General features: G+C 36.0%; 1 protein-coding gene across 5 annotated transcripts in view; it reads left to right on the forward strand.

Moving 5' to 3' along the window:
• Positions 1–26812, forward strand: part of LOC129239504 (targeting protein for Xklp2) — an 84871-nt gene that overhangs the window by 47487 nt on the left and 10572 nt on the right. The window contains exons 2-5 of one of the 5 annotated variants that reach the window (XM_054875023.1): positions 4269–4371; positions 4475–4543; positions 4602–5368; positions 5430–5639. In XM_054875023.1, coding sequence (XP_054730998.1) covers positions 4269–4371; positions 4475–4543; positions 4602–5368; positions 5430–5639 — 1149 coding nt within the window. Of the gene's footprint in view, positions 1–4132; positions 4372–4474; positions 4544–4601; positions 5369–5429; positions 5640–6323; positions 6462–7652; positions 9133–26812 lie in introns of those variants that run through there. The other 4 variants (XM_054875022.1, XM_054875024.1, XR_008581853.1 and 1 more) reach the window with 4 other exon arrangements.

Raw genomic sequence — 26812 nt, forward strand, 5'->3', positions numbered from 1 at the left:
TTACGTAATTGCGGGTGGTTAGTTTCTCTATTTTAATTTTTGTATAAGTTTTCTTGAGTATATAAGTAGAATAAACTATTCCCCTCTTAGCGCGCCCACTGACCACACTATCTTAAAGAAGTTCTGTACAGCTCTTGGCCCGCCCTTTTTGGACGACTCAGAACTCACCGCGTGAAGGTGACTGTACGACGAGTTCCACCCACTCCCTTCCCAACCAACCAACCAAAGATGAAAAATTATTTATTCGGGAGTGGCAAAGTCTGCTTTAGTGTCAAATTGAGGCATAACTGTACGAGAAGTGAGTGCTGCTCTTATAAACCCATCACGTCTCTCGTTCCCATACACTTTTGAGGACGCTTGAGTTACTAGTTTTACGCAACGCTCCACAGCTTGCGTATGGCATGGAATATTTGTTAAATCTATGGTTAATTTAGGTTCTTCTTTATCAGAAATTAATTGCAAGATATCTTCAGAAGAAAGGCTGTCTAAAATTGGAGGGCAGGTAAGTTTCATTTCAGACCAATTAATTAACTCAAAATATTCATTTGCTCCAAAGTTCAGTTTAGGAACCAAAAAGTTTCTAATATTTTTGTCTTTTGAAGGGATTTCTTTTGCAAAGAAATGTATAATCGTAGGAACCTGTTTGCAATTGTCAACCAACGAGAGTGTGATATTGGTCCCGGATCTCGATTTGCTAGATCTGGGGAGCAAAAACCAGCATCAATAGCAATGGCAATGTCATGTAAGTATTTCTGATCTTTACTTAAGCTTATTGCGTCAAGCGTTCGTGGAAGAGAGCATTCGATCCTCTGAAAAGCAACGATGGACAAAGATTCACATTTAGCCAGCTGTTTGCCAAGAAGCCCACTGAAAGACTGAGGACCTGTTGTTTTACCATCAAGTATTTCAACTAGATGCCTCAGAGGTAATTCATTGAAATGGAGGAGACAGATAGCCCATTGTACTGGTCTTTTTAAACGCGTTTCAATGAATTTTATTGCACCATTCTTCCACCCAGTATTTGTTGACGTACCATCACATCCAATCACTACAACATTAGATTTATTTATACCATTTTCTTCAAAATAATTTACAATGCTGTATGCTGTGTCCTTTCCACTTTTTGAAGTAGGTACTAAATGACAAAGGTACTTTGAGCCTGGTTCTGCTATTACTGAAATGTGCTCTTCTTTTTTTATAGATTGATAACGTTTGTTTCCTTTTTCAACTAAAACTAAAGTGTCATCCATCCTGCCATCAAAATACACACACATCGGATCGTTTAATTGCTCTATTGCATTCCCCGATTCGATAAGTTTTAGTCCACATTTTTCTTTTTCTCTTCTCATTTTGCTTCGATCAACAACAAAAGAAGTATCTTTGTCCGTTATAAGACCAACGTCTTTAAATGCACTAGACACAATAGCTCCTGCTGCTCTATCAGATACTACAAAAGGATCACTTGTTAAGGCCGTTGCTGGAAGTGATAAGCGCATCTGTGCATTTTTTGAACTTGCTGACTGAGAGGAAATAGAGCGTGGGGTCTGAAAATCGGGATCATTCTTATCATTGTCAACTTCAGGAGTTATCTCTGTTTCAGAATCAATACTACTACAAGAAGGTCCAGGTAAGTTGGTCTGACTTAAGTGACGAGCTTTTCTCTGCAATTTTAATGTAAGCTTTTGAGTTTCTTTGGTATCTACTGTCCCAATCTTTCCTTGTCCGAGATATCTTTGAGCATATAGAAATTTGATTTCTAATGGCGGTATCTTTCTATCTTTAGGGCATGTGCAGTTGATAGTTACCGGCCTGGGACAAATACACTTGTCAAAGCTTCTTTGACAAAAGCAATTGAGTGTCATCTCGCACTTGCAGGACGAAATGTCAAATAATGTACTTGAAGATTGTTCAATAAAATCATTGTACTTCTTTTGTTTCTCAGGTGTGTCTTTGTCCCTTGAATAAGATTTACGAAGAGTGTAGTATCGATCATGTAGATGTTTAATCTTTTGTACAACTCTTGTGTGGGAAACTATTGGAATCGAAGCCTTGGAATAAAGGGACTCAGTCTGATGAGCTACAGTATCTGCTACAACTGTGAAGCTTAACTTCTGACCAGAACTGGCAGCAGAAGATTCTACTGACATTTTGTACCTCACTTCTTGCCAACATTGTATAATGTCGGTATTAGTGGGAAGGACCGATGACAGCAGTGGTTTAGGTGCACCAAAAAATGGGCAGTGTATGTCCTTACGAGTAAGAGACATGAATAAAATGTTTCAAGAGATTTAATGTTAAGTAATTGTGTAAACTATGTAATTCAAAAGAACATCGAATAGATTTTTTTTTGACCAAACAGCGCTGTTCGACAAAAGTGAAAGCAGAACTGGTAATGACCAGAGAGTACTAGCTCTTCCGTGCACTTCGTTCATCGGTATGCCAGAATCGAAAGCAGAATGAAAAGAAAGACGATGGAATACAAGTAACCAAGTGGAAGACGATCTAAAGCACAGACGTGTTGTAGTAGCCGTAAGCCGCTTTCACGCAAGCCTCATTTGGCATAGGCTTCCTTAGTAGATTTGGTGTAAAATTGGTAAAAGTTAATCGCTCAGAACCACAGAAATGGATAGATTAGTAAATTAAAAATCTACTACTCAATGCTGAAAGTGCTATGTATAAAAAGGGAGCTCGATCTTTAATCATTTACCACTTCTACAAGTTTTCGTAAATCAGCTAGATTTGGGATAAAATTTGTAAATTTTAAATGCAATGCGCGAACGGAAGATATTAACCGATTTGAAATTTCTTTTTTTTCCTAAATTTGTATTGATATGTAGCAACTTTTCCCTGCTATTACGATATGATTTGAAAAAATTTACGTATTTCACTCCGGTCTACCAAATAGGCGCTGCATAATTTAGAATCACCGGCGACATTTCTTTGTTTTTGCCTGAAGTGCTACCAGCTGGCGTTTTGAAGACCTTGTTGCGGTTTTGAACCTTAGTGGTAATAGCGGTGGTATGAAGAGCAAACAGTTGCTGGTGACACTCATAATTTTGGGTTTGTTAGCGATCGATATTGGTGGGCCATCGACTTCCACCTTTATTTACAGGTTGAACTCCTTCGTCCAGGTTGTAATGAGGGTATCCATGGATTTAGTGGGGAAAGCTGGAGATTCCTCGCAGTGAAAAAGCCCTTTGAACCTCACCTACTAACTTCTTAAAAATCGTTTTAGTACTTTAGGAAATATAGGTTTTTTCAGGGAATGTTCAGTATAATGACTCAAGTTAAAAAAAAAAAAAATGATGCAAAGGGGGGAAGAGGGGTGTATTCCCATTCTAAGATCCCAAGGGTGAAGACGGCCCCCCTTGTAGGATTTTAGTTTTTAAGTATTTTATTGTTAAAGTTGGGCAATTTGGCGAAATGTTGCTGTTGCCAGACATCTCAAAGAGAATGAAGTTCGTGTGCAGGTAGAATTTACAGCGACGTTGACTTCGGCGCTTGTACGTTTGTAGCATGAAGGCACCATAACCCTCATCGCCCTCATCAACACTGAACTGAAATACCTGTACATACTTCATTCTTATTCGTATTTTTATTTTTATTTATAGGCATCTGGCAACACGAAATTATTGTCGGTTCCAATGAATTGTTTTTCTCGTTTAAAATTATGAAGTGCTGATATTGAAATATTTGTAATACAAGTGTAAAAAAAAGTGAAACACGTGCGTGACTGCATATTTTATGAATTTAAGTGAAGTTTAGATGAAATTAAGAATTATTTTATTATTTTCCGGGCTGAAGCGGCACTATTCTGCATTTGTTCGTAATTTAATTTTTGTATGCTATTACTTACGCTTTTATTTATTTATTTATTTATTAGATATATAATTATAAATAACTATATTACATTACAAAAGGCAGTAGTAGCTAGGACTATCGGCCTACTTACGCTTTTAATTTAAAGTTTTTTGTTTATATACGCACCCTGTGAATTTACCAACTAAAAAATTAAATCTCTTTAGCACCCTACAGATCTATTACATTTTAATCAGTCAGCCCCTAACCAGTATCGTTTTCTCTTTTTAGCGCATACAATCTCCAATAAGATGTAAACTCTTTCCTTCAGTCAATAAAATCATATTTAAATTGTGAATTTGAAATGTTGATCGCATTAAATTGGTTTTGTGTTGTAGCAAAATTTCTAAAATTTATGTTAGTTTGTTTTGCATATTTTGTTTTTACTTACCTGTATATTGAAACATTTGATGGAGTACATAGATGTAAATATGCTGCCAATGAAAAATGACTTCAATTGGGATGATATTGAAGTTGGAAATCACGTATTAGACCATTCCCAAAACTTCTTCGGTAAGCATCTTTTAACGATTTCATAACTTTGTTGTTTTATTTGCGAAAAGTGTACAGCTATTTTATGTCTTTCTCCTCTCTTTTGTAAATTCTATAATGTCAGGTAAAAAGCATATAAAATGCGAACGTTTGAACGAATCGGAAGAAAATATGGATTTGCTCAAAAAAATCGGTAAAATCTTGCAGCAAAACTATATAAATGTATAATATTTATATCACCATCATTACAGATGCCATTACTTTCGATGAGATAAATCTAGACAAGGAGAACTTCAATATAATAAGTACTCCTAAAACGGCAATAAAATCTCCATTAAGAGAACTACAGGCTTTAGTATTAAACGAAAGCAATAACCCACAAGCTCTAAAAATCGAAATTCAACCACAAATAAATCCTGGTTGTGTAGAAAAAGGTGAAAGTACCGAGGAAAAGGCAATTGTAGTTAAAAACCAATCTCCAGCAAAATATTCCCCAAATGACGGGCCCACAAGAAACCCCGTAAACCTTTCAGAATCGCTAATTGCCCGGAATAGAGCACGCATCAATCCAGGTGGAAATAAAAACAAATCACCAGCAGAAAATTTGGCAAACGATGCGCCGCCTATAGCTTCAAATCCTGTGATTCTTTCTGAATCATTAATAGTACGCAACAAAGCGCGAATTAACCCCGGTATAAAAAAGGAAAAGAGTGATACGTCCTCGACGCCAGTGCCAAGTAGCACAAAGACAGGTACAGTAGCAAAACAGGCGCCGGCGCCCGTAGCGCCTCACGCCTATCAGTGCAACGAACTCTATAAACGCCGAAAAGAGGAACTAATACGTAAACGTTTGGATGATGAGCGCAAAAAGCGGGAATTCCACAGCAGACCAGCGCCCAATTTTAGTGCGTGTCACAAATCTCTAAAACCGAAGAAAGTTGTGCATGCGGTAACAGTGCCAGTAACACCAGCCGTTCTGAAAAAGTCGCGCGAATGCGATGCGAAACGAAAGCAAAAGGTAACCGCGCTAATCACATTTAAATGTTGAAAACAAAAAATCCAAGTTATTATAATTTCAGTTGGAGGAATTAAAACAATTGCATCCACCTAAGTTCGAGCCACGTCCAACAACGATTCTGTATGAGGAACCTTTTGTACCAAAGAAGACGCAAACTATATTAGTTTCGTGTCCATTTAATCTCCATTCCGAGCGTCGCTTACAAGAGCGTAAGCAGTATGATGCTGCAATGCAACGCGCTATGGAGGAAAAACTAAAGCAGGTAGAAATTGTAAGCAAAACTAACGATACTATTTAGGAATAGGAATATTGTGTATGGGAACGCTGGAATTAGTTTAACATCTCCACCAAGTTTCGTTAAATAAGACATTTTAGTTTGCCTAAAATTGGCCATGTTATATATATATATATATATATAATTGACGCGTACACCCGTTTTGGGTGTTTGGCCGAGCTCCTCCTATTTGTGGTGTGCGTCTTGATGTTGTTCCACAAATGGAGGGACCTACAGTTTCAAGCCGACTCCAAACGGCAGATAGGAGAGCTTGTTCATGGCAGAAATACACTCGGAGGTTTGCCAATACCTGCCGAGGGGCAACCGCTATTAGAAAAATATTTTTCTTAATTTTGGTGTTTTTACCGAGATTTGAACCTACGTTCTTTCTGTGAATTCCGAATGGTAATCACACACCAACCCATTCGGGTACGGCGGCCGCTGCCATGTTACATTATAGCAAATCCAATGTCTAGGTGTCGTCCAAGTACTTACAACCACTAATATATTTTTTTTTTTTTTGGCGCCATAATTTTGTTGTAAAAGTAAACGAATTCACCTATTAACAACTTTTCTACCAGCTAGTCAACTGTAACTAAATTGTATGGCATCATCGATTTGCTGTCAAAGTCTCCTAGTTCCTTTTACGCTGCATTTTCCCCACAAAGCTCAACTGTCAGTCGGATTAGAGGAGAATCTGTTTGCATTTCATTCTTATTTGTCATTTGTGCTGGTCGCGATTTTAGTTTATTTTTCTTTATGTTGTGGTTTATTTTTTCGTTTCTCGCATAGTCTTCACTGTGAATACGGCTACAAATTGTAAGAATTATGTAAAAATTACGAAAAATAGCTTTTGGTTTCAATAGGTAGGCACTTGTGGCTAAAAGCAAATAACCACAAAAGGAGTGTAAAATCGCCATTTCGAAATCAACAATTGTGAACAAAAACAACAACAGGAAATAAGACAAATTACGATAGGGCACGAATGAGTAGTTTCTTACTCATTCACTCATAATACTCGTCTAAGTGCTGCCACCAGATCGTAATGCATAATCACGGGAAAGAAATTAAATAGTCATTACACTTAAAAGTAGCCATCGAAAAATATACGTAAATAGGTTTTTGTTTTTTTTTGTAATATCTAGCTTGCGTTCTGTTGTTAAGTTGTGAGTTGGTATAATTCGTTACGTTACCGAAACGACCTGGGTTTATATCCGGCCAAGGACTGTCACTCCAGCAGCATTCCCCGTATGTAAGTATGGGGAATATTTATGCTGCTACAACAACAACAACAACCATAGCGATATATAGAGCGCTCAAACAGTAGCGGTGCACCGGTGCGGTACAAAACTTTATAGTAGTGTGTAGAGATGACCGCGCGGTATAAGTAAAGTTGCAATTTAGGGTTATAGTTCTGCCACATTTCTCTTACAAAAGTGCTATAGGTTATAAATTCTACGTTTGTTGGTATAAAAACGTAAGTTTAAAAGTGCTGCTAATAGCAATAATTTGTTTTCTGCTTGTTTCATTTTGAAAATCAGAGTAATAAATATAAATTTAGTAAGAAAATTGTATAGAGTGCTGTGAATTTGAGTTTGCCACTCTTTATGTCGCAACAATAATTTTTGCTGTACCGCACCTGTTTGAGTACCTTTGCGTATATCGTATTGCCCTGTACCGTACTGCGCTTGTTTGCGCAGGCCTTAATGAGTGCATTCTTTTTTAAGATCTCAATAATATTTTTGGCAAGTCGCCCTTATAATTCGATCTGGTAGCCTTACATGACGAAAACGGTCACAGTGGAATGGTGAAAATTCCGATTGCCAAGAGCGAAAATACGTGATGATTAGGAAGCAGAAAAGTAATTCGAGCATATTTGATTTTGTATTCAAGTACGACGAACATTGTAAAAACACAAAGAATTTATAGCAAAAAAAAGAACTTAAAAGCCTTTATTAAAATTAATTCTTCGTAATTTTTACGTAATTGTTACGGTTTCAATATTTGTAGCAAACGTTAATAAAAAAAAAAAAAAAAAAAAAATAGAAAGTTGATCTTTGCAAATTTTTGCAACTGTGAAATACTGTTGAAAGTTAAATATAAATCGTGTAAGCTGCTTCGGAGTCAGCGAACTGCAGCCGTATCTCCGTTCCATCGAGTGCACCGCCTACGTAACTGAACATCACCAACATATCAAGCTTTGCTGTTTTGCTTTGAAATCGCTGTTAACCACACCTCGAGTAGCTAAAGTACATACCTGCCGCATTTTTCATCATGGTCGACCGTCTGGTTAATTCGGAGGCCAACTCCCGTCGTATTGCAATGGTTGAGAGCTGCTTTGGTAGCTCCGGAGTACCGTTAGCAATACCAGGTCGCGTGCTAGTTGGCGAAGGTGTTCTCACGAAAATGTGTCGCAAGCGTCCGAAGTCAAGACAATTCTTCCTTTTCAATGACATCTTGGTCTACGGCAATATCGTAATTGGAAAGAAGAAATACAATAAACAACACATTATGCCATTGGAAGAGGTGTCACTAGAATCGTTAGAAGATAATGGTCAATATCGAAATGGTTGGCTCATACGCACTACCACCAAATCGTTTGTTGTTTTCGCAGCTACAAGCACTGAAAAACAGGAATGGATGGCGCACATCAACAAGTGTGTAGAAGATTTGTTGCGAAAGAGTGGCAAAAAGCCAGTAGAGAATCATGCTGCTGTTTGGGTACCCGACGCGGAAGCCACCCATTGTATGCATTGTAAGAAAACCCAATTCACGATGATCGTCCGTCGCCACCATTGCCGTAATTGCGGTGCTGTAGTGTGCGGGCCTTGTTCGTCTAAGAAATTTCTATTGCCTCAGCAAAGCTCTAAGCCAGTGCGTGTGTGTACTGCTTGTTATGATCGCCTCTCCAAGGTAGTCAAAATAGAATCATCCAAAACGACAATTGGAAATACTGGTGGAAATCAAGTGACAGCATCTTCTACGCCCATTGAAGGTAATGGCGCTGGCGCCGTAGCAAAATTAGCTGACAGCTCTGGTGATGATGATTCGGATGAAGAAGGTGCTGGCGCAGCAAACGAAACGCACGATGAACCACGTTTTTACGGTGACACAACGTTGTCGGCTGATGAGTCTACGGCAGCATCCGCGGCGCTTAATTCCGGCCACACACCCAGTGTTAACAATTGATGCGTGCAGTCAACGACGACGACGACGACGATGGTGGGGGGCTTGTTGTTAGACGACGAAGGCGAAGGCGGACGGGGGGGTATATACCGTCAGGCTGTCACAAGTAGAGATGGGTGTGACGTTATGCAGCGAAACAAACAACAAAAACAAAATCATAAAATTAAGCAACAGCAACAACAACAACAAACGGAACAAACCGAAATAAATCAGTCAGAACAGCAACATGATGGACGTAAAAAAAAGGTGTGGCATTTTGTCTGGCAACGAAAAGGACTAGCGAAAATATTTCTCCTTCAAAATGGTGAGATAAGAAATCCGTATGATTGCTTTAAATTTGTATTGCAGTGATGAATACTCACTGTGTGCATATGTATTCATTATTAAGATTAATTTAGTGTATATATGTATATATATCCATGCCTCATGCTGCAGTTGTCGTCGTCAGCTTGTCGCAGTCACACAATTTTTAATTTGCATAATTCATTTGCGCACCATCGCAAGCGTCTACGATTTAAGCACTGTATTCGCTGGCATCATCATCATCGTCGTCAAATCTGCTGGAGACTTGAATGTTCGCACACTACTACTTAATACGGACAAAAAGTACTGTATTAATCTTATCTGTGCAAGTTTATTAGCAAACAAGTTGCTTTATTGGCTTTTAACATTGAATTGCCTGTGGCTGCGAGTACGCTTTATTCCAATTTGGCGCTATGTTTGCTTATTCATAATTCGTTTCCTCTTGTGTGTATGCAAAAATAAGAATAAGGGAAGAAAAATTATTACAACTTACAAAAGATTTATGCGCCGTATACTCATATATATATAAAAATATAAATAAAAGCACTCGACTTAAATGAAAAATTATCTTCTATATGCGCATGGCTAATAAGTGCTGCGATATTGTATTTGTTGCTTGTGGTGTGATAAGACCGCTTTTGCGAAACTACATTAACCCGTGCTATTTTACTTTTTCATGCGTTCTGATATGCACAAGTGCGTGTTCATATGTTGAATGACCGACCCATATTCCACATTCCAGCTATTGTCAGCTCTACTACACTTGTGATGATGATTCAGTAACTCTAGCCGTGAAGTTCGTGTTGATAAGCTTGCTATTAGTCGATTGAAAGAATGTGTTTAGAACAATAAAGTACAAAGTTCTGAAAAAAACCAATGAGTAAAGACAATTTTATTGCCAGCCTATACGTGAAGACACGCTTATTAACTGACTCATTCACAACAGATGTCACTTCACTAAAAATCATCATTCTGCCATGGTTGCGCATATTGAATATTATGTAACGGGCTAGAAATAAAATATACTGTTTGATCAATTATTTCTTTAACTTTGAAACTGCATACTTTTTGTATCTGTGCTCAATAATATTTCGGTTGTTCATTCATAATAAAATCTGTGCACCAACAGGCATTGCCAAACTTCGATTAATATACGCTCGACGATACAAGTTCCTTAGCAAACAGGTGTTCGGAATAATATTTCATATACAGATATTCAAAACAAATTTTAGAATAAGAGGAACTTCGTTAAGGGGGTAGTATGATTAATTCGGTGTAAAACAAGCATATTTTTCGAATTTTTTTTTGTCGACACAGTTGATTTATTCAAAATTTTAAAATTACTTCATTATAAAGTCATATTTAAAGAATATTGTGTGAAATTTTCATTGATTTTTATGAAGAAATGAGTTGGTGGCAGCGAATCTTCGCGGACGTCTCATAAAAAAGTTTTATTGCGGTGTCCCTCAGAACTCATTACTGGATCAACTAAAATCAAAAAACCAAATTGATTTCATCAGCTAATAAAGTTTCGCAGGTAACAACGTCAAATTTTTTTTTTTTTTTTTTAATTTTTTAAAGCGCTTTGAAGTCAAAACACCGATTTTTCATAAAAAAAAACTTGAAAACTTTGTTGTTTTAAAATATGACAAAATTAAAAAAAAAAAAAACTCGACGTCATTACCTCGTGAATAAAGTAAAGAAACAAAAAAACCAAATTTGAAAAGAATCGGTGCAGTAGATATGAATCTACAGTGGACACCGACCGTAAAAAGGCAAGTGTGAGAAAAACGCGTTTAAAGATTTGTGAAGATTGTGAAATCCGGTTGGAGAGGTAGATACTTAATCCTTTGTGTCTTTGTCAATTTTACTCTAATGCACTTCTAACTTTCACACAATAATCTTAAGATGTTATAGAATAATTAAAAAAAAAAAAAAAAAAAATGAAGAAAAAAAATACCATACTACCCCCTTAAGGGGGGGCAATGAGGCATGAGGCAATTAACCACTTCGGTACGGCGCGTATTGGCCCCGAAATTTTGCCCACAGCCGGCACTCACCATTCGCATGTTACTTCGTGCATCGGCAGTGAATCCGTTTTGCTCTTTTACAGATCTGTGACGAGAAAAGCTTTGAAGCGCTGAAAACTTATTTTACATTACAGGCGAAGATTACTTGTAATGTAAATCACGAGAGCGTATGTTTTTTTACGATATTTCTAAATGTTGGCAATTTTATTTACATAAATGAAAAATTAGAAAGTTTAACTCAAAATTATTGTTTTTTTTTCGTTTATATTACTAGTTTTTGAATATTACAATAAATGTTATTGTTTGGTGTGGTACATTTCGAAACATGGGACTACACATAGGCCGCCAGCATTGCATTTTTTACAATAATATCTAGTACTAGACCTTTTTTTATCCTTTGAACATACGACACATCTTCTCATTGGATTTTTCCTTTTTGTTTTATCTCTAATGTGGCCGTCGACTATAGTCGACACTCGTACCGAAGTGGTTAATAAAACGAAAGCTAAGGAAAGTTGTTGGTCTGAACTTTGTTTGAAATAATATTGCGCCGAAATGGTTCTTAAATTGTAATTGTAATTTTAGATGAATAATCTAACGGGCTAAAAAATATAAGCATGAAATTACTTGCAAAGTAGGGGAAACTGAGAGTGTAAAATGACATTTCATTTTGAGGGGAAGTTGCAAGTTTTTACTGGATGCATTTTTACTTGTAAGAATTTGCAAATGAGAAAAACCGCTGATCGCAAAGTAAAAATAAGCACGAATTAAAATTTGCGAATTGAATCAAAATTTTTAATTTAAATAAAAATGGTGATTAAAATGGAAAATATAAGCAAATATATTTTAGATAAAACTAGCGTTAACCCGCGGCCCCGCTCGCGTAGGAGTAGTTTTGAGGGATTTAGGATATGTACATATATAAAAGAATTACAAACAATAATTTCATAGAAGATAATTTTTTATTAATTACCATAATATTACAATACCCGGCATCCGTTGCTATGCCTCGTTGCATAAAATCAAAACAACCAATCAGAAAAATATCAAGCAAAATTATTTTTATTAATTTTCTATCTCAAACCATTTTTGAACTTTGCATTTGGGTCAAAGTTGAACAGGTTATGTGGATTATGAAGTCTAGAGTGTGCTATAAATAGTGGGAAATAGGAAAAACTAATATTTTTTAGATTAAATTTAAGCAATTATTCGATTATTAGTGACGAATAATAGTGGTGGCGCGGCCTGGGGTCTGTGGGAAGGGAGTTCCATCATAAAAACATGCCTATAACCTTCATTGGGTGAAAATATGAATGTATAAAAATTTTTGTTTATTATTCAGTTGCTTATGCCAAAACATCATGGCAAGTTACACGATTGAACAGCACGTTCAAATGATAAAACTTTATTATCAAAATGAGTGTTCATTAACGCAAACGTTGCGCGCATTGCGCCCATTTTTCGGTAGACGTGGTCGCCCTTCCGATTTCTTATGGCCCATATTGAACCATATCGTCCCCTTAGTATTAAAATAGCCTATAAATTTTTTGATGTTTTGAGAAAATGAATTTCAAACTTTTTGTCAAAAGTAGCTCTCACTCAAATCTCGTTATGTCTGTAAATATTTATTATTTTTTTACTGACGTTTTGACCCACTTTGTGGAACTAGAATTTGACAAAATTTTGACCACATATAAAATCGACGATGGAGAATCCAAAAATTCAAAAAAAAAAATAATAGCCTATGAGCACATAGGCTATTGTTATACTAAGGGGACGATATGGACCTAGACGACTTGTGGTTCCAGCAGGACGGCGCTACGTGCCACACAGCAAACGCCATTTTATTCCATTTCAACATCTACCCGCCTTTATTAAAAACCCTATAGTATAGAGATAGAAATCGGCCAATTATATGAAGATATGTGCTTCTGAACCACAACCTCCAGTCACAGTTGCTGCAGTTTCCGAAATACAAGTCGAAAACATTGAAGACATCTTTTGTGTTTTATGCTTGCACTGCTTGGTTATCAACTAGTTTGGCAATATTTATGTTTTATTATACATCCATGCATAGAAAGAAAAATATGAAGAAAACTGAGATAGCCACAACAATAACACATGGGCTTAAAAGTCCCGGGCCTAACAAAGAAAACTTGTTCTTTTTCGTTCAAAATGAACTTTATTCATCAATTCGCATCACTTCATCTGGAACAACGCATTCATTCCAGCGCCGTTCCAACATTTCAATACCACTTTTGTAGAAAGGTTTATTTTTTGGCCTCAAAAGAGACCTCAGTTCCAGCGATAACCTCTTCATTCAAGCGAAATTTCTTACCGTAGAGAATTTTTTTTAGGTCCGCGAACATCCAGTAGTCGTTGGGAGCAAAATCTGGCGAATACAATGGATGTGGGACTAATTCGAGGTTCAATTCATGTACAATAGTTTTGTCATTGTTTTGATTGACTTGTGACACGTCGCGTTGTCTTGATCAAACAAAACAATGAGCAAACGCGGCACTCACCTTGTACAGAGCTTTCTCATAGTCAAGTGTTCATGCAATATAAAGCCAACACGTTCTTTTAATATCTTTACGATGTCAGCTAGCTAACCCAACTTCACTTTCAATCCTTCAAAACGATTTTGTGGATTTTTTTGATGTTGTCTGGTGCTACTGCCTCATTTGGACGTCCACTGCGTTGTGCATCATCGTTGTCCCTACGATCAGGTTTTAAGTCAGCAAACCATCATTTTATTTTTGTTTCTGATGGAGATAACATTTTTTAAGCATATGCTTGCCTTGACGGTTTTTGTTTTTTTATGAAGAAGCAGTGGAAAATTAAAACACGAAATTCCTTTTGAAAATAACAGAAGTAGCGTCACTCGTCACTCTTAGCACAGTAACTTACGAACTAATTAAAGGAATATGAAATTTTAAAAGCTGTCCTTTTAAGGTTATTACTAACTGAAAAAGAGGTGAATGCTATGAAATGAAACAAATAATTGTGGACAAACTAAAATCATTTAATGTTAAGGTTTTTTTTTTTTTTTTATAGCTCAATTGGAAAAATATTTAATTTTTCTTCTGATTTTCCCCGCCAACAATTCAATGAGCTGTAGAACTTGCAAATTGTTACTGGTTTCGTGTTGTTACTTTTTTTTATATTTTTCTCTTTTATAGTGAATTCTCGGAAATTAAGTTACTTGATAATTTTTAAATGAACAGACCTAATATCATCCATGCTATTCGGGGAATGTTGCTGAAGTGGCTATCATTAGCCGGTTACGCAGTCAGATCGTTGGGGTAGCAAAGGACCTACTGTTATGGCAACAGCCTTTTTTTTGTCGGGACAGACTAGCAAGTAGAGCACTCAGATACAATTAAGCCCATTGTACGGCACTCGGATTATCTTTAAATTTTCCTCTTTAGATCTACCCGAGCTCCGAAGAAATCTGAGTAGATCATGTGGTGCCAAGGAGCCAAGGTGGTCGCTTCTTAACACATCAGTGTCAAAGACCTCAATCCTGATTCGAGCGAAGGCGAGGCAGACGGACAAAAAGTGGCCCGCCGTCTCATCCTCCTCTCCACATGCTGGACAGAGTGCATTGCCTGAGAGTTCCACCTTTTTCATGTGTTTTGCCCATATAAAGTGGCCCATCATCAGCCCAACCAGCCTCCTACAGTCCCCTTTGCTTAGTGACAGGAGGAACTGTGACAGGGTGGTAGGCCTCAGTTTATTAACGGAATTTTCCGAAATACCTTCTGTACATTTTTCGGAATATTCTCTGTCAGCTCTCTGCCTCTTATTCATTATTTATTATGGATTTATACATCTTGCATGTTAATTAAAATAGAAGATAAATGCCAATTTTTTTATAAATTTGGACTCAGTTATGCGCTGACAGTGCTCAGTCGTAAAACAAAGCCATTTTAGATGCGTGCAGAATGTGCCGAGTAGCTTTCGATATGCACCCGGAATAGAAATTTATTATGCCGCTTTGCTGAATGATAAAGTACGAATATGCTCGCTAATCGCAAGGTCACTGATAATACAATTACATGCGTATTGTTAGCTTAACGCAGATTTATTATGCTTGTAAAAATATTTATTTCTTATCATCGTCACTGCAGCCAAACATATGTGTATGTTATGTTGTATTACTCGACATAAAGTTGTTAATAAAAACAATATAATGGTGGGGTGGACAAATAAATTTTGCAAACTCCGATCTGTAGTGTGGAGATTGCTCCTTAACGCGCCGAGAGGCGTACAGCTTCATGCCACCTCCGAATGCTGCTACAACAACCTCCGAACGCAGATAGCTTTTATGATAAATTTATTCACGCCATAAAGATGTTTGGGGCTTTACTATTGCCACGCATTGCTACGCCAGTTTGCGATATCACGGAGAGTGCATTGCCTGATACGAGTCGATTAATTTTATTATTTGTACATACAAATATATGTATGTATGTAAATATATTATTTTTCACTGCTGGCACTTCCTTTTTGACTTGTGACGTTCGGGAACGTCTGTCTATATGCTGATGTTCTGAGTCATTCACACGTACGCAATGACCAGCCATAAGCATGTATTTTATTGTATGTACATATGTATATATTTTTAAGCCCCTTAAGCAAGCGCTCGTCTCTCTAATAAGACTTAATATTATTTTTCTTTGCATAGTAAAACCGCGTCGTTGATTTCTACACATCGGTGTCGCTCGGCTGGGCAGCCGTTAGTTGGGTTAGTTGTTTTCGTTTTTCAGCCTACTTTAGCCACATTGCATATCACGAGATGATGTGGGATTATTTTCCTAGCTCAACTTTTCATTCTCAAATACTTTGTATGCCATTGAAGTGATATTCGTGCATAACTACCTGCCTGAGTATGGTAGTGTTGGTGTTCTGTGCGCTATGCACTCTGTGCACCATATTCTCCCACAACTCTGTTGAGCTTTGTAGCCAGGCGTATGACTGCAGCTTTGATTTGTTTTGAACGTCTGTAAAATTAATTTTTTTTTCGTATGCCTATAACATACATGCACTTATTTACATAAATATAAAGGCACAGTTCGGTGGGTCTTGGTTGGCCCATTATAAAAATAGCATAGCAGTGCTGCGCCAACGGTAGCGGCTATGTTCATGTGCGCTCAAACGAGCGAACGCTTTGTCGCTGTTTCGTATTTCAAGTTTTCCGTTTATTGTTGTGATTCCACTTTTCTCTATTTTCAGCCATTTTACATGCATACTTTTGTACTCTGCCATAATTTCACTTTTTCTGCCTTGTTGACTTCAACAAGCGTCACCGATTTGATAGACTGCCTGTTTGCCTTTTCTTTGGGTGATGGCTGACTGGTGCTTGTTTGTGGCGGTGGGTCTGCAGTTATTTGTTCTTCGGTTCGGTTCTTTACTTCTGGTGCCACCCGTTCGCCTGCAAACATTTATTGTTCTCTTTCACCACATTCAAATATGTAGCTTTCTAAACATTTATCCATACTTTGTTTGAACTAAATTAAAAATTTCGCATTTTCCTTTCACCTTTTTTTTTTTTTTTTGTTTAATGGAAACCATTGCAAAAACAAGATAAAAGACACATTAAATTCAAGATTGTTGTGCTGGCTTAGCGTTGACAGGCCGACATATGTATGTAACTCGCCTATTTTGAAATTTAATCGTCTCATACTTCACAATACGCTCGCTGGATGGATGACTGCCGTTCGTTTGTGGAGCAGTGGCTTACTTGCTTTTGATACCTCTTATAGAGATAAATAAATATGCACACACAGATGTGAACAATATTTACATACATACATACATACGTACATTCTTAAATTTGGTTGAAATATTGTAGAAAATTTGGACGTATTGCGTTTTGGTTAGGCGAAGAAAAATTTTCTTCGAGTACCAAGTTTTTCTTTAAAGTGCGCTCATTTTCTCCAAGCTTAGTTAAATCGTCATTAACTCTGGAATGTATGGAGTGACTAAGCTCATTAAGAGCGTGCAGTCACATTCAGCTTATATGGGTTCCAGCGTACCAGAGCATACCCGTGAACGAGCAACGAGGTGGTTGATGCTTTGAAACTAAGAAGACCTGAATCCTTCCTGGCAATGCGACAAAACAGCACCAAGAAAGAACTCATAGGTTTCTGCTATTGATTTATCAACATAAACATCCCCCTTAACCCTCCGTTGGACACTTTTCTTAAAACCTTCGGTTACGCACCCACGTCTGGCCTTTTTTTTCTGTCCTGTTCCAGTAACCTTTTTAAAAGGTTAAATACATAAATCGATAGAAAATTAAATTGTAGGAGCTCAAGTCGTTAGCTATAATATAAATATGTTAAATTCACATCCAGAGTCGAATTAGTCTGGGCAGGTGCCCAACAGAGAGTTAAATGTTTACGGAATGCTACTGGGGGTAACAGTCCTCGGCGGGATATAAATTCGCGTTGTAACGTAGAAATGGCTGTAGCTGGAACGAGAGCTCAGAAGTGAAAAGCTGCGGGAGAGCACATTCAGAAAAGATCCAAAGATCTCAAAAACCTAGCCAAGAATGAACAGAGAATGTACATAGGTATTCTTACAAATCATTGTAGGCCCAGGAAACTTCGACAGGTTGGGTCCAAAGGGGGAGGGGTGTTAGATGAGGGGGTTTGATGGGGGATGTGAAAAGGTGGTTAGAGTTATGTTTAGTATGTCGGGGACAATTCTGGATAAGTAGGAGTTTAACCAGTATCCAGAACGTAATTATGCCAAGGTTACGCGGGACTCTCGGGGGAAATTGTAGCTCTTCGTCTGCAATGGGTGGTGGTTGGACTTCAATGACGTCATTCGGGGTTGGAAGCTTAAGAAGGTGTTAAGAGTCTCCCCATGAATTTCGTTAACTGTCTGTCTGTATACTGTTCGATCCAGTAATTGTCCTGGATCTCGTCCGCGTAATTAAGGAGGTACATCCTGACGTGCCTGGGAGGGGAGGCTCCGGCTCAAGCAGGTGTCTGCATGGGTTGGACGGGTTGTTTCCATTCTTACACTGTCCACTGCTGACTGCGAAGTCATTTACGCAGAGTCGGGCTGTGATCTTACGAATCATGTCGAATCCGCGACCTGCCTCCTGAAATACCATCACACTTGCTTCTCGACGGCAATGGCATATCGAAAAACAGAAGTAAGCATCTCGACCTGGAATGGCTGGCATATAAGCCCATAAACTCAGTTCAGTCCAGTAACGTGTTATGGTTATTTGAAAGAAGTAGATTTGGGTAGGTATTTTGAAGAGTACAGGACACAATAGATCTTAAGGTCGAAATGTCGAAGGTCTTCTATTTATCTATCTCTTTTCTTTGAGTTCATCGCTTATAAATACTTCATAAGTGAAGTATTATGGTTACCCGTTTCGCCCATTCACCATTGACCTGCTGTTGAGCGCTGGTGATATTGTATCTCAAGATTTCACAGAAGATTTCGTACTAAATCCTGCAACTTACTTTCACAAAACTGCCCCAATTACATTTTTTCTTAGGTAAGGGAACTACTTAAAAATTTGGAGAAACGTCTGGAAGAGTGGGTATAAAGCCAAAATGAGGTTATGTTGAAAAATAAGAAAAAGTTTAGCAAAGATAATTTGTTTTTCATATGTTTCGTATGTCCTTCATGTTTTAGATAAAATACTGCGGATATGCATGTATGTATGTATGTGCATATGAGATCAGAAAATCACGCGGCTTGTGCATACATACGTATACAGCTACGGACAAAGAAATAGTGCACTTCCCTACAACAACTTATAATAAAGATCATTTTTAATGGGTGACCTAATAAAACAGTTATTTTTGTAAAAGTATTTTTTTTTTTAATTTCAGTGTTATAAAAAAATTCTAAATAAATAACAATTCAATATCTAAGGAGCTCGAAAACTAAAAAAACGCACTTTCGATCTGCAAGAAAAATATAAATTAGTTATTTTAAATTGGTTAAATGAGTTTATTTATTGTATTTCTTGGCTGATTAATATTTTTTGAGTATCCATTATTGAAGTGAAACTTCTTAAGCGTCGATGGACGAGCGAGAATGGAGAGTAAAATTTCAAGGTCATTCAACGTTTTGGGCCTTTTCCTTCCGCGAGAGAGAAAAAAGATATAACGTAGAGGAAAAGGAGAGAGATAGAGCTATACCTTATATATATCTTAGATACACTTTATTCTATTTTTCCTAAGTTTTTCCTTGTGGTTGCTAATTTCTAGTGAGAAATAACACTGCCTACTTTTTGGGGCTTGTTTGTTGGTGCAAGCTTGTAGGAAATATATTTTTGGTGCCTACTTTTTGGCGTTATATTTCTTTGGTGCCTACTGTTTGGGGCGTTTTTTGGTTAAACTTCGGGGCTGGCCGGTGCGTTAATGCTCGCCAGTTCAAAACTGCAATTCTGTCTTCGAAAAGCCAACTTTGCAGCTCTTTTGCTCTATGCTTGGGGTCGTTATCATGCATGAATACCCAATTTAGTGGTGTGGACTCGAAGGAATATTGCTCTATTGTATTTTTGGGAATATAATAAGCCAACTTTTGTTGTTTTTGCAGCAGCATGAACATTCCCCATACATGTACAGGGAATGTGCAGCCCTTGGCTGGATAAAAATCCGAGTCGTTCCGGTAACTTAGAGCCGACTCTCGTGGTTCGTATCCATATTGCCATTTATTCTCTCTATTGGTCCAACCTCACGCCAAGAAAAAAGATCCCCAAACTTTCAATTTACTCCCATAGTTCTTTACGTTTTTTTTTTTGTGGGGTTCAACTCTTGGCTTTTACCACGATGAGCAAAAGCCTTCACATCAGGATCAATCATGTTAATTTTAGTTTCGTTGGTTATCAGTATTTTTTACCAGAATTTTACGTTTTTGTTTCTATGGCCATTTGCAAAAGACAAACGAGCCTTCTTATTTTTTTTCGATTGTAGCGGTTTTTTTCTGCTGCACTTAATTTTCTTGTCCTGCTGAATTGTTCTCTTTCGCGCAGGCGCCTTTCGAACTTTCTTTATTTTAAGCACATTTTTGTCTGACTTCAAGAATTAACCCAAATAATTAGTTTTAATTACTAGAAATTGAAATATATATGTCTTATTTCGTTGTCCATAACTGTATGCGTGTATATATATATGTATGTATGTAAAATAGTTAATTTAACAAAACAAACTTTTTGCTTTTTTGCGCTGATTAGCCAAGTCGAAATGAGTAAAGTAAATAACCTGAGTACTTAAGTATGTAGTCATAAATACATATGCACGTGGATATATACACATATAGTGTGTGTATGTATATAAAGAACTAAATGTTATTTTCTCTACTTGTAATTAGTTAATCGAGCTACTTTGTGCCCCAGTCACATCGGCTCAATGACAATTAATTGTTCGCGATTTACTGCTCTTCACTAGGGTGCCCATATATTTGTGAAAATTTCAGGGCTCAACTAGGTTTATTTCCTTTTGGAAATATACACTCGGAATCACATAATTAAATCATTTTACCTTTTAACGATATTATCAATATTTTCCTGTTAAATTTGTTTCGTTAATTTTTTAGAAAATTTAGGTTCATTGTTTAACGAAAACCTTATAAATCAGAGTTAGAAACTTTTTACAAAATTCAAAAAAAAAAAATATATAAAATAAAAATAAAGAAAAATTAATAAAAAAAAATTTAATTATTGTAATAAAAAAAATTTTAAAATTAATAAAAAAAAATTTAATTAATAAAAATAAATTTTTTTTAAATAAGAAAAAAAATTATCATCAAAATTTTCCACTTTATAATCAGAATCTATAAACACTTTTGGGTATGCAGCTTTAAAACTTAATTTAAAAAAAGAATAATAATAAATAAAAAAAGAATAATAATAAATAAAAAAATAAAATAAAAAAATTATAATAAAAAAAAGTTTAAATATTTAATGAAAAATAATTAAAAAAAAAGTTAAAAAAATTATCAAAATTTTTCACTTGATAATCGGAATCTATAGAAAACTTTTGGGTATGCAGCTTTAAAATTTAATTTTAAAACATAATAATAAAAAATAAAAAAATAATAAAAAAATAATAAAAAAATAATAAAAAAATAATAAAAAATAAAAAAAAAAAAATAAAAAAAAATTAAATATTTCATGAAAAATAATTAAAAAAAAAAATATCAAAATTTTCCACTTGATAATCGGAATCTATAAAAAACTTTTGGGTATGCAGCTTTAAAATTTAATTTTTTTAAATAATAATAAATAAAAAACAATAAGAAAAAAAATTATAATAAATAAAAAACAATAAGAAAAAAAATTATAATAAATAATAAACAATAAGAAAAAAAATTATAATAAAAAATAAAAAAAAATTTTAATATTTAATGAAAAATAATTTTAAAAAAGTTAAAAAAAATATTATCAAAATTTTCCACTTGATAATCGAAATCTATAAAAAACTTTTGGGTATGCAGCTTTAAAATTAAATTAAAAAATAAAATTAAAAAATAAACAAAAAAAAGTTAAAAAAAAAATGTTAAAGAAAAGCATTATCAAAATTGTCCACTTCATAATCGGAATCTACAGAAAACTTTTGGGTATGCAGCTTTAAAATTTAATGAAAAAAAAATAAAAAAAATTTTAATTATTAAAGAAAAAATTATCAAAATTTCCGACTTCATAATAAGAATCTTTTGGGCATGCAACTTTATAGTCCATTAAATTTTATAATAATATAATGAAGTGTAAGTTTGAACTCGCCTAGAAGTCGAGCTGTTTTATGACATAATTTTTTGCATACGATGCTGAGAATTTTTTTTGTGTATAAGGCACATATGCGGAAGTCTGGAGGTCTGTATAACCATTACTCCCTTCAGCTAAAATCTGCTTTTACCATGTCTCATATTCCTATATATAATTTCCTTTAACTCCGGTTGGAGCATAAGGCCAGCTTCTGGTTTGAGTAGTCGGTTTATTTCGGAAAGATGGGCGATTAACCTGTCTTGGGGACCGTTTCGTTTATTGAGTCCCCTCATCATGACAGAATGACAACCCTTTAGTAGGGCATGTCTCATAATTGATTAAAAAATAAAACCTGCTTTTTTAAGTCAGGTTTGATTTTAGCTAAAGGATGCCTTAAATTTACCTAACGACTGTAACTAAGTTCCCATGGCAGTAGGTTTTACGTTACCAGAGTCGTTCCCATGGCAGCCGGTTCTACGTTGCCAGAATGACTCGGGTTTTTCCCGACCAAGGGCTCCCGCCCCAGTAATCTAGCCCTGTCTAGTGAACAGTCTATCACGTTACCAGAATGATCAGGATTTACATTTGGCCAAGCACTTCATAAAAAGTTTAAAATATATATAAATAAAGGGTGGTCAATTTAGAGGTATCAAATTTTAAATTGAAATACATTGATTGGGCAGTCTTTATTATTTATGGCCGTAATTCGGCCATCCGTAAGCACCAATTTTGAATGACTCGCGACTCGCTGGAGCACTTCGGTGGAGCGAGCGATGAACAGTTCTCACAGAGCGCCGATTTTCGTACGATTTGTAAACGTTGTTGAGGCGTAAGTCTTTCCATGATGGAATGCCAATGAATACTGAAAAAAGATCATATGTATTTAGCTTTCCAATCTGATCCTTTATTATGCCATTTTCTGACTTAGAGCTAAATTCGGCGTAATTAATATGAAATATTTTTAGGAATATGAACTACTAATATTTTTTTAATTAACAGAAAAATATCGACAACCCTAGTCGTTATTCACCCAACGACAGTTTAACCATTTATTGTAGTTGTATTTTCTTGGCTGTTTTTCAAATAAAATTTTAATGTTTAAAACAAGGTTTTACTGAAAAAAAGAAGAAATACTATATTATGTCAACTGTCGGCAAAGTTGGTGCGGTTGTTGTTGTTAGTGTCAAACTTGAAAATATTTTTCAATACCGAAATTGTTTCAGCACACGCAAAGCGATTACTGTTTACGCTGTTACTTCACACTTCCTAACTACTGTAAATTACTTTTGCACGCACGGCGCACAGGTTCTCTGGCTACATGCGCCTATGTCGGGCTCACGTACGCATGTATGTATGTATGTATGTGTGGAGTAGTGCGTAGTGGGGGAAAAAGTTGTGGAAAATGTATCAATCAGAGCATTACGATACATTTAAGGAGGGAGGTGGTGCTGTATTTAATAAAGCAACAAATATGCGTGCAGATAGCAGCTGGCAACGCCGAAAGATTCAAAATGAAAGAAATACAAGAATGTAAAATTTAGTTTGGGTTGGCTGTTAGATTAGATTTATTGGAGGTTTGCACTTGGCTGGCTGTTCATTTTGAAACAAACAAATTCATAGACAATGAGAGTTATTGTCTTGTAATATCAGGGGGACGGACGGATGAGTTATGAGGCTGAATATATACAAAATGGGCGTTGTTTTTTTTCCGATCTCAATAATATTTATCTTGGATCTGCTTGTGCCACGTTTGGGCAAGTTTTATTAATTCATTATCGAGATGCATCCATTTACTCAAAAGTGGGCGAGACATCGCCCATTTTTTCAAAGTTTTACTTGCGGCGTACTTTTTTGTTTGTTTGTGTTTTTTATTGTTTTACAATAAAATTTCCGTTATGTGGCAGGTGAGCGTTGTTATTAGTTATCAGTTACTCATTTCGCTCAGTTTCAATCGACTCCTTTCCTAATTTTAATTTATTTTTTATTCATTTTTATTTTTTTTGTAACCTTTTTTTTATTTTTTTTTTTAATCTCTTTTATTTATTTGTTGTTTTTAATCTTTTTTATTTATTTTTTGTAACATTTTTTTATTTATTTATTTTTAATCTTTTTTGTTTATTCATTTTTTAGTCCTTTTATTTATTTTTTTAATCGTTTTTTTTATTTATTATATTTATTTTTCTTATCGTTTTTATTTTTTATTTATTTTTTATTCTTTTTTATTTTTTATTTATCTTTTTATTCTTTTTTATTTATTTATTTTTTTTAGTCCTTTTATTTATTTTTTTAATCGTTTGGTTTTTATTTATTTATTTTTCTTATCGTTTTTATTTTTTATTTTTTTATTCTTTTTTTATTTTGTTTTTAACCTTTTTTATTTATTTATTTTTTCAAACTCTTTTATTTGTTTATTGTTTTTAATCTTTTTTATTTATTTATTTTTTTTAGTCCTTTTATTTATTTTTTTAATCGTTGGGTTTTTATTTATTTATATTTCTTATCGTTTTTATTTTTTATTTATTTTTTATTCTTTTTTTATTTTGTTTTTAACATTTTTTATTTATTTTTTTTAATCTCTTTTATTTGTTTATTGTTTTCAATCTTTTTTATTTTTTATTTAATTATATTTTTTTTTTAATATTTTTTATTTTTTTATTTATTTTTTATTATTTTTTTATTTTGTTTTTAACCTTTTTTATTTATTTATTTTTTCATTCTTTTTTATTTATTTTATGTAACCTTGGTTGGTTGGTTGGTTGGTTTAAGGGTGACTCCGCATCGGAGTGCCACATAGACCGCAAGTTAGGTCCGTTGTGTTGCCCTGGAGCTCATTATGTTACATGATTTCCCCACCTAACCGAGATTTTTATTGTGGATTTTGGTCAAAGATATTAATTCGTTTCGAGAATTTGATGAGAGATTCGATTTTCAGGTCCGAGAGTACTGAAAGATTGTCAATTGTTGGAGAGCCAAGAAGAGCGAGGCGACTTCTGGCTAGACCGGGACAACTGCACAGCAAATGTCTGCTCGATACTTCCTCATCTTCGTCCTCGCAGTATCTGCACAGGTCGTTTTGAGGAACCCCGAGCCGACGTGCGTGAGTGCCCAACAGGCAGTGGCCGGTGATAAGAGATATTATATGGCTTAGTTCGTGTTTCGAAAGACTTATAAGGGTTTTTGTCTGTTTCAGATTGTAGGATGGCCAGATTTGTCTGGTCGTAACGCAAGTAGTTTCCACTCGCCACCTCCGATCAGCAATGCTGTGAAATTCTCGATCAATGAGTAATTTACATGTTGAGAGCGGAATGTGGATTGTGGGTAAGTTACTAACATTTGATTGCGCAGCTCCAGCTCTTGCGAGCTCATCAGCTTTGCAGTTACCTTCGAATCCACTGTGACCCGGTATCCAGATAACTTGGACAGAATTCTGAACACTTATCTCGTTAAGAGATAAGAGACAGGATCGAACCACATCTGAGTGCGTATAAGAGGAGCTGAGTGCTCGAACGGCCGCTTGACTGTCGGTGAAAAAGCGGATATCCTCTAGTGATATTCTATTTTCTAAGAGAGTTTTCGCAGCATACCAGATAGCGCATACTTCCGCTTGGAATACGCTGCAGTAGTCGGGTAATCTAAATGATAGATTAATGTGAGGGGAATTGGAAAAGATTCCAAATCCCACTTTGCCGTCTTGTTTTGAACCATCTGTATATATAGTCAGAGGGCCATTGATTTCGGTTAGATTTGTCTTCCATTCTTCCCTAGTTGGGAGTGAACAGGAGAATAGCAAGGGTGGTGATGGAAGACTTACATGATAGTCTATGTCGGAAGAGATAACAGTGTTCCTGTTCAGTATGGCCGAATGGCCAAGATACTTATTCCATTTCGATATAGCATTCATGCGTGTCGCTGCTTTCGCTGCAATCGCTTTGCCAGCCAGATCGATAGGGAGCAAGTGAAGCAACGTATTTAGAGCCTTAGTAGGTGTTGTACTTAAGCATCCTGTTATCAGGAGGCAGGCTGTTCTTTGAACTCGATCAATTGTGGCTACTCTACACCGTTTTTCGAGTGCTGTCCACCATACAACCACACCGTAGAAGAGTATCGGTTTGATGATCGAGGTATATATCCAATAAATGATCCGAGGTGAAAAACCCCAGGTTTTGCCTATAGCTTTCTTACAAGTATAAAGAGCTATGAAAGCTTTTTTACATCTGTTTTCGATGTTCAATTTCCAACTCAACTTCCTATCTAGAATAACTCCTAGATATTTAGCTGAATCAGATAGGAGTAATGATTCCCCTTTTAAGGTTATTGTTTGCAGTGGAGGAGATTGTTGTTTCCTATTGAAGAGAACAAGATCTGTCTTTGCTGGATTCGCATTTAGTCCGCATTCGGTGCACCATTTTGACAGAATATTGATTGAGCGTTGCATGAGCTCAGTGAGGGTATTCAGGTGTTTGCCTGACACGCAGAGAGCAATATCATCTGCATAGGCTACAACCTTGCAGCCTGCTTTTTCGAGATTTCGAAGCAAACTGTTTACAGCGAGATTCCAGAGAAGGGGTGAAAGTACTCCGCCTTGGGGAGTGCCTTTGACGGCGTACATTCTCATGCGGCTTAGCCCAAGCTCTGAAGTGATTATTCTATTTTGGAGCATTTGTTCGATCATCTTTCGGATGGAGTAATTAATACCCAATTTGGCAATTTCAGATAAAATAGCGTTGGGTTCAATATTATTAAAAGCACCTTCTATGTCCATAAATGCGACAAGAGAGTACTCCTTATTGTGAAGGGAAGTTTCTACTGTTTGCACCAGTGAATGAAGTGCCGTTTCAGTCGATTTCCCTTTAGTGTAGGCATGTTGTGCCTCAGAGATCAACTTAGTATCAAGTTGGGTTTTGATT

Source organism: Anastrepha obliqua, chromosome 2 (genome assembly GCF_027943255.1).
Source record: "Anastrepha obliqua isolate idAnaObli1 chromosome 2, idAnaObli1_1.0, whole genome shotgun sequence".
Lineage (NCBI taxonomy): Eukaryota > Metazoa > Arthropoda > Insecta > Diptera > Tephritidae > Anastrepha > Anastrepha obliqua.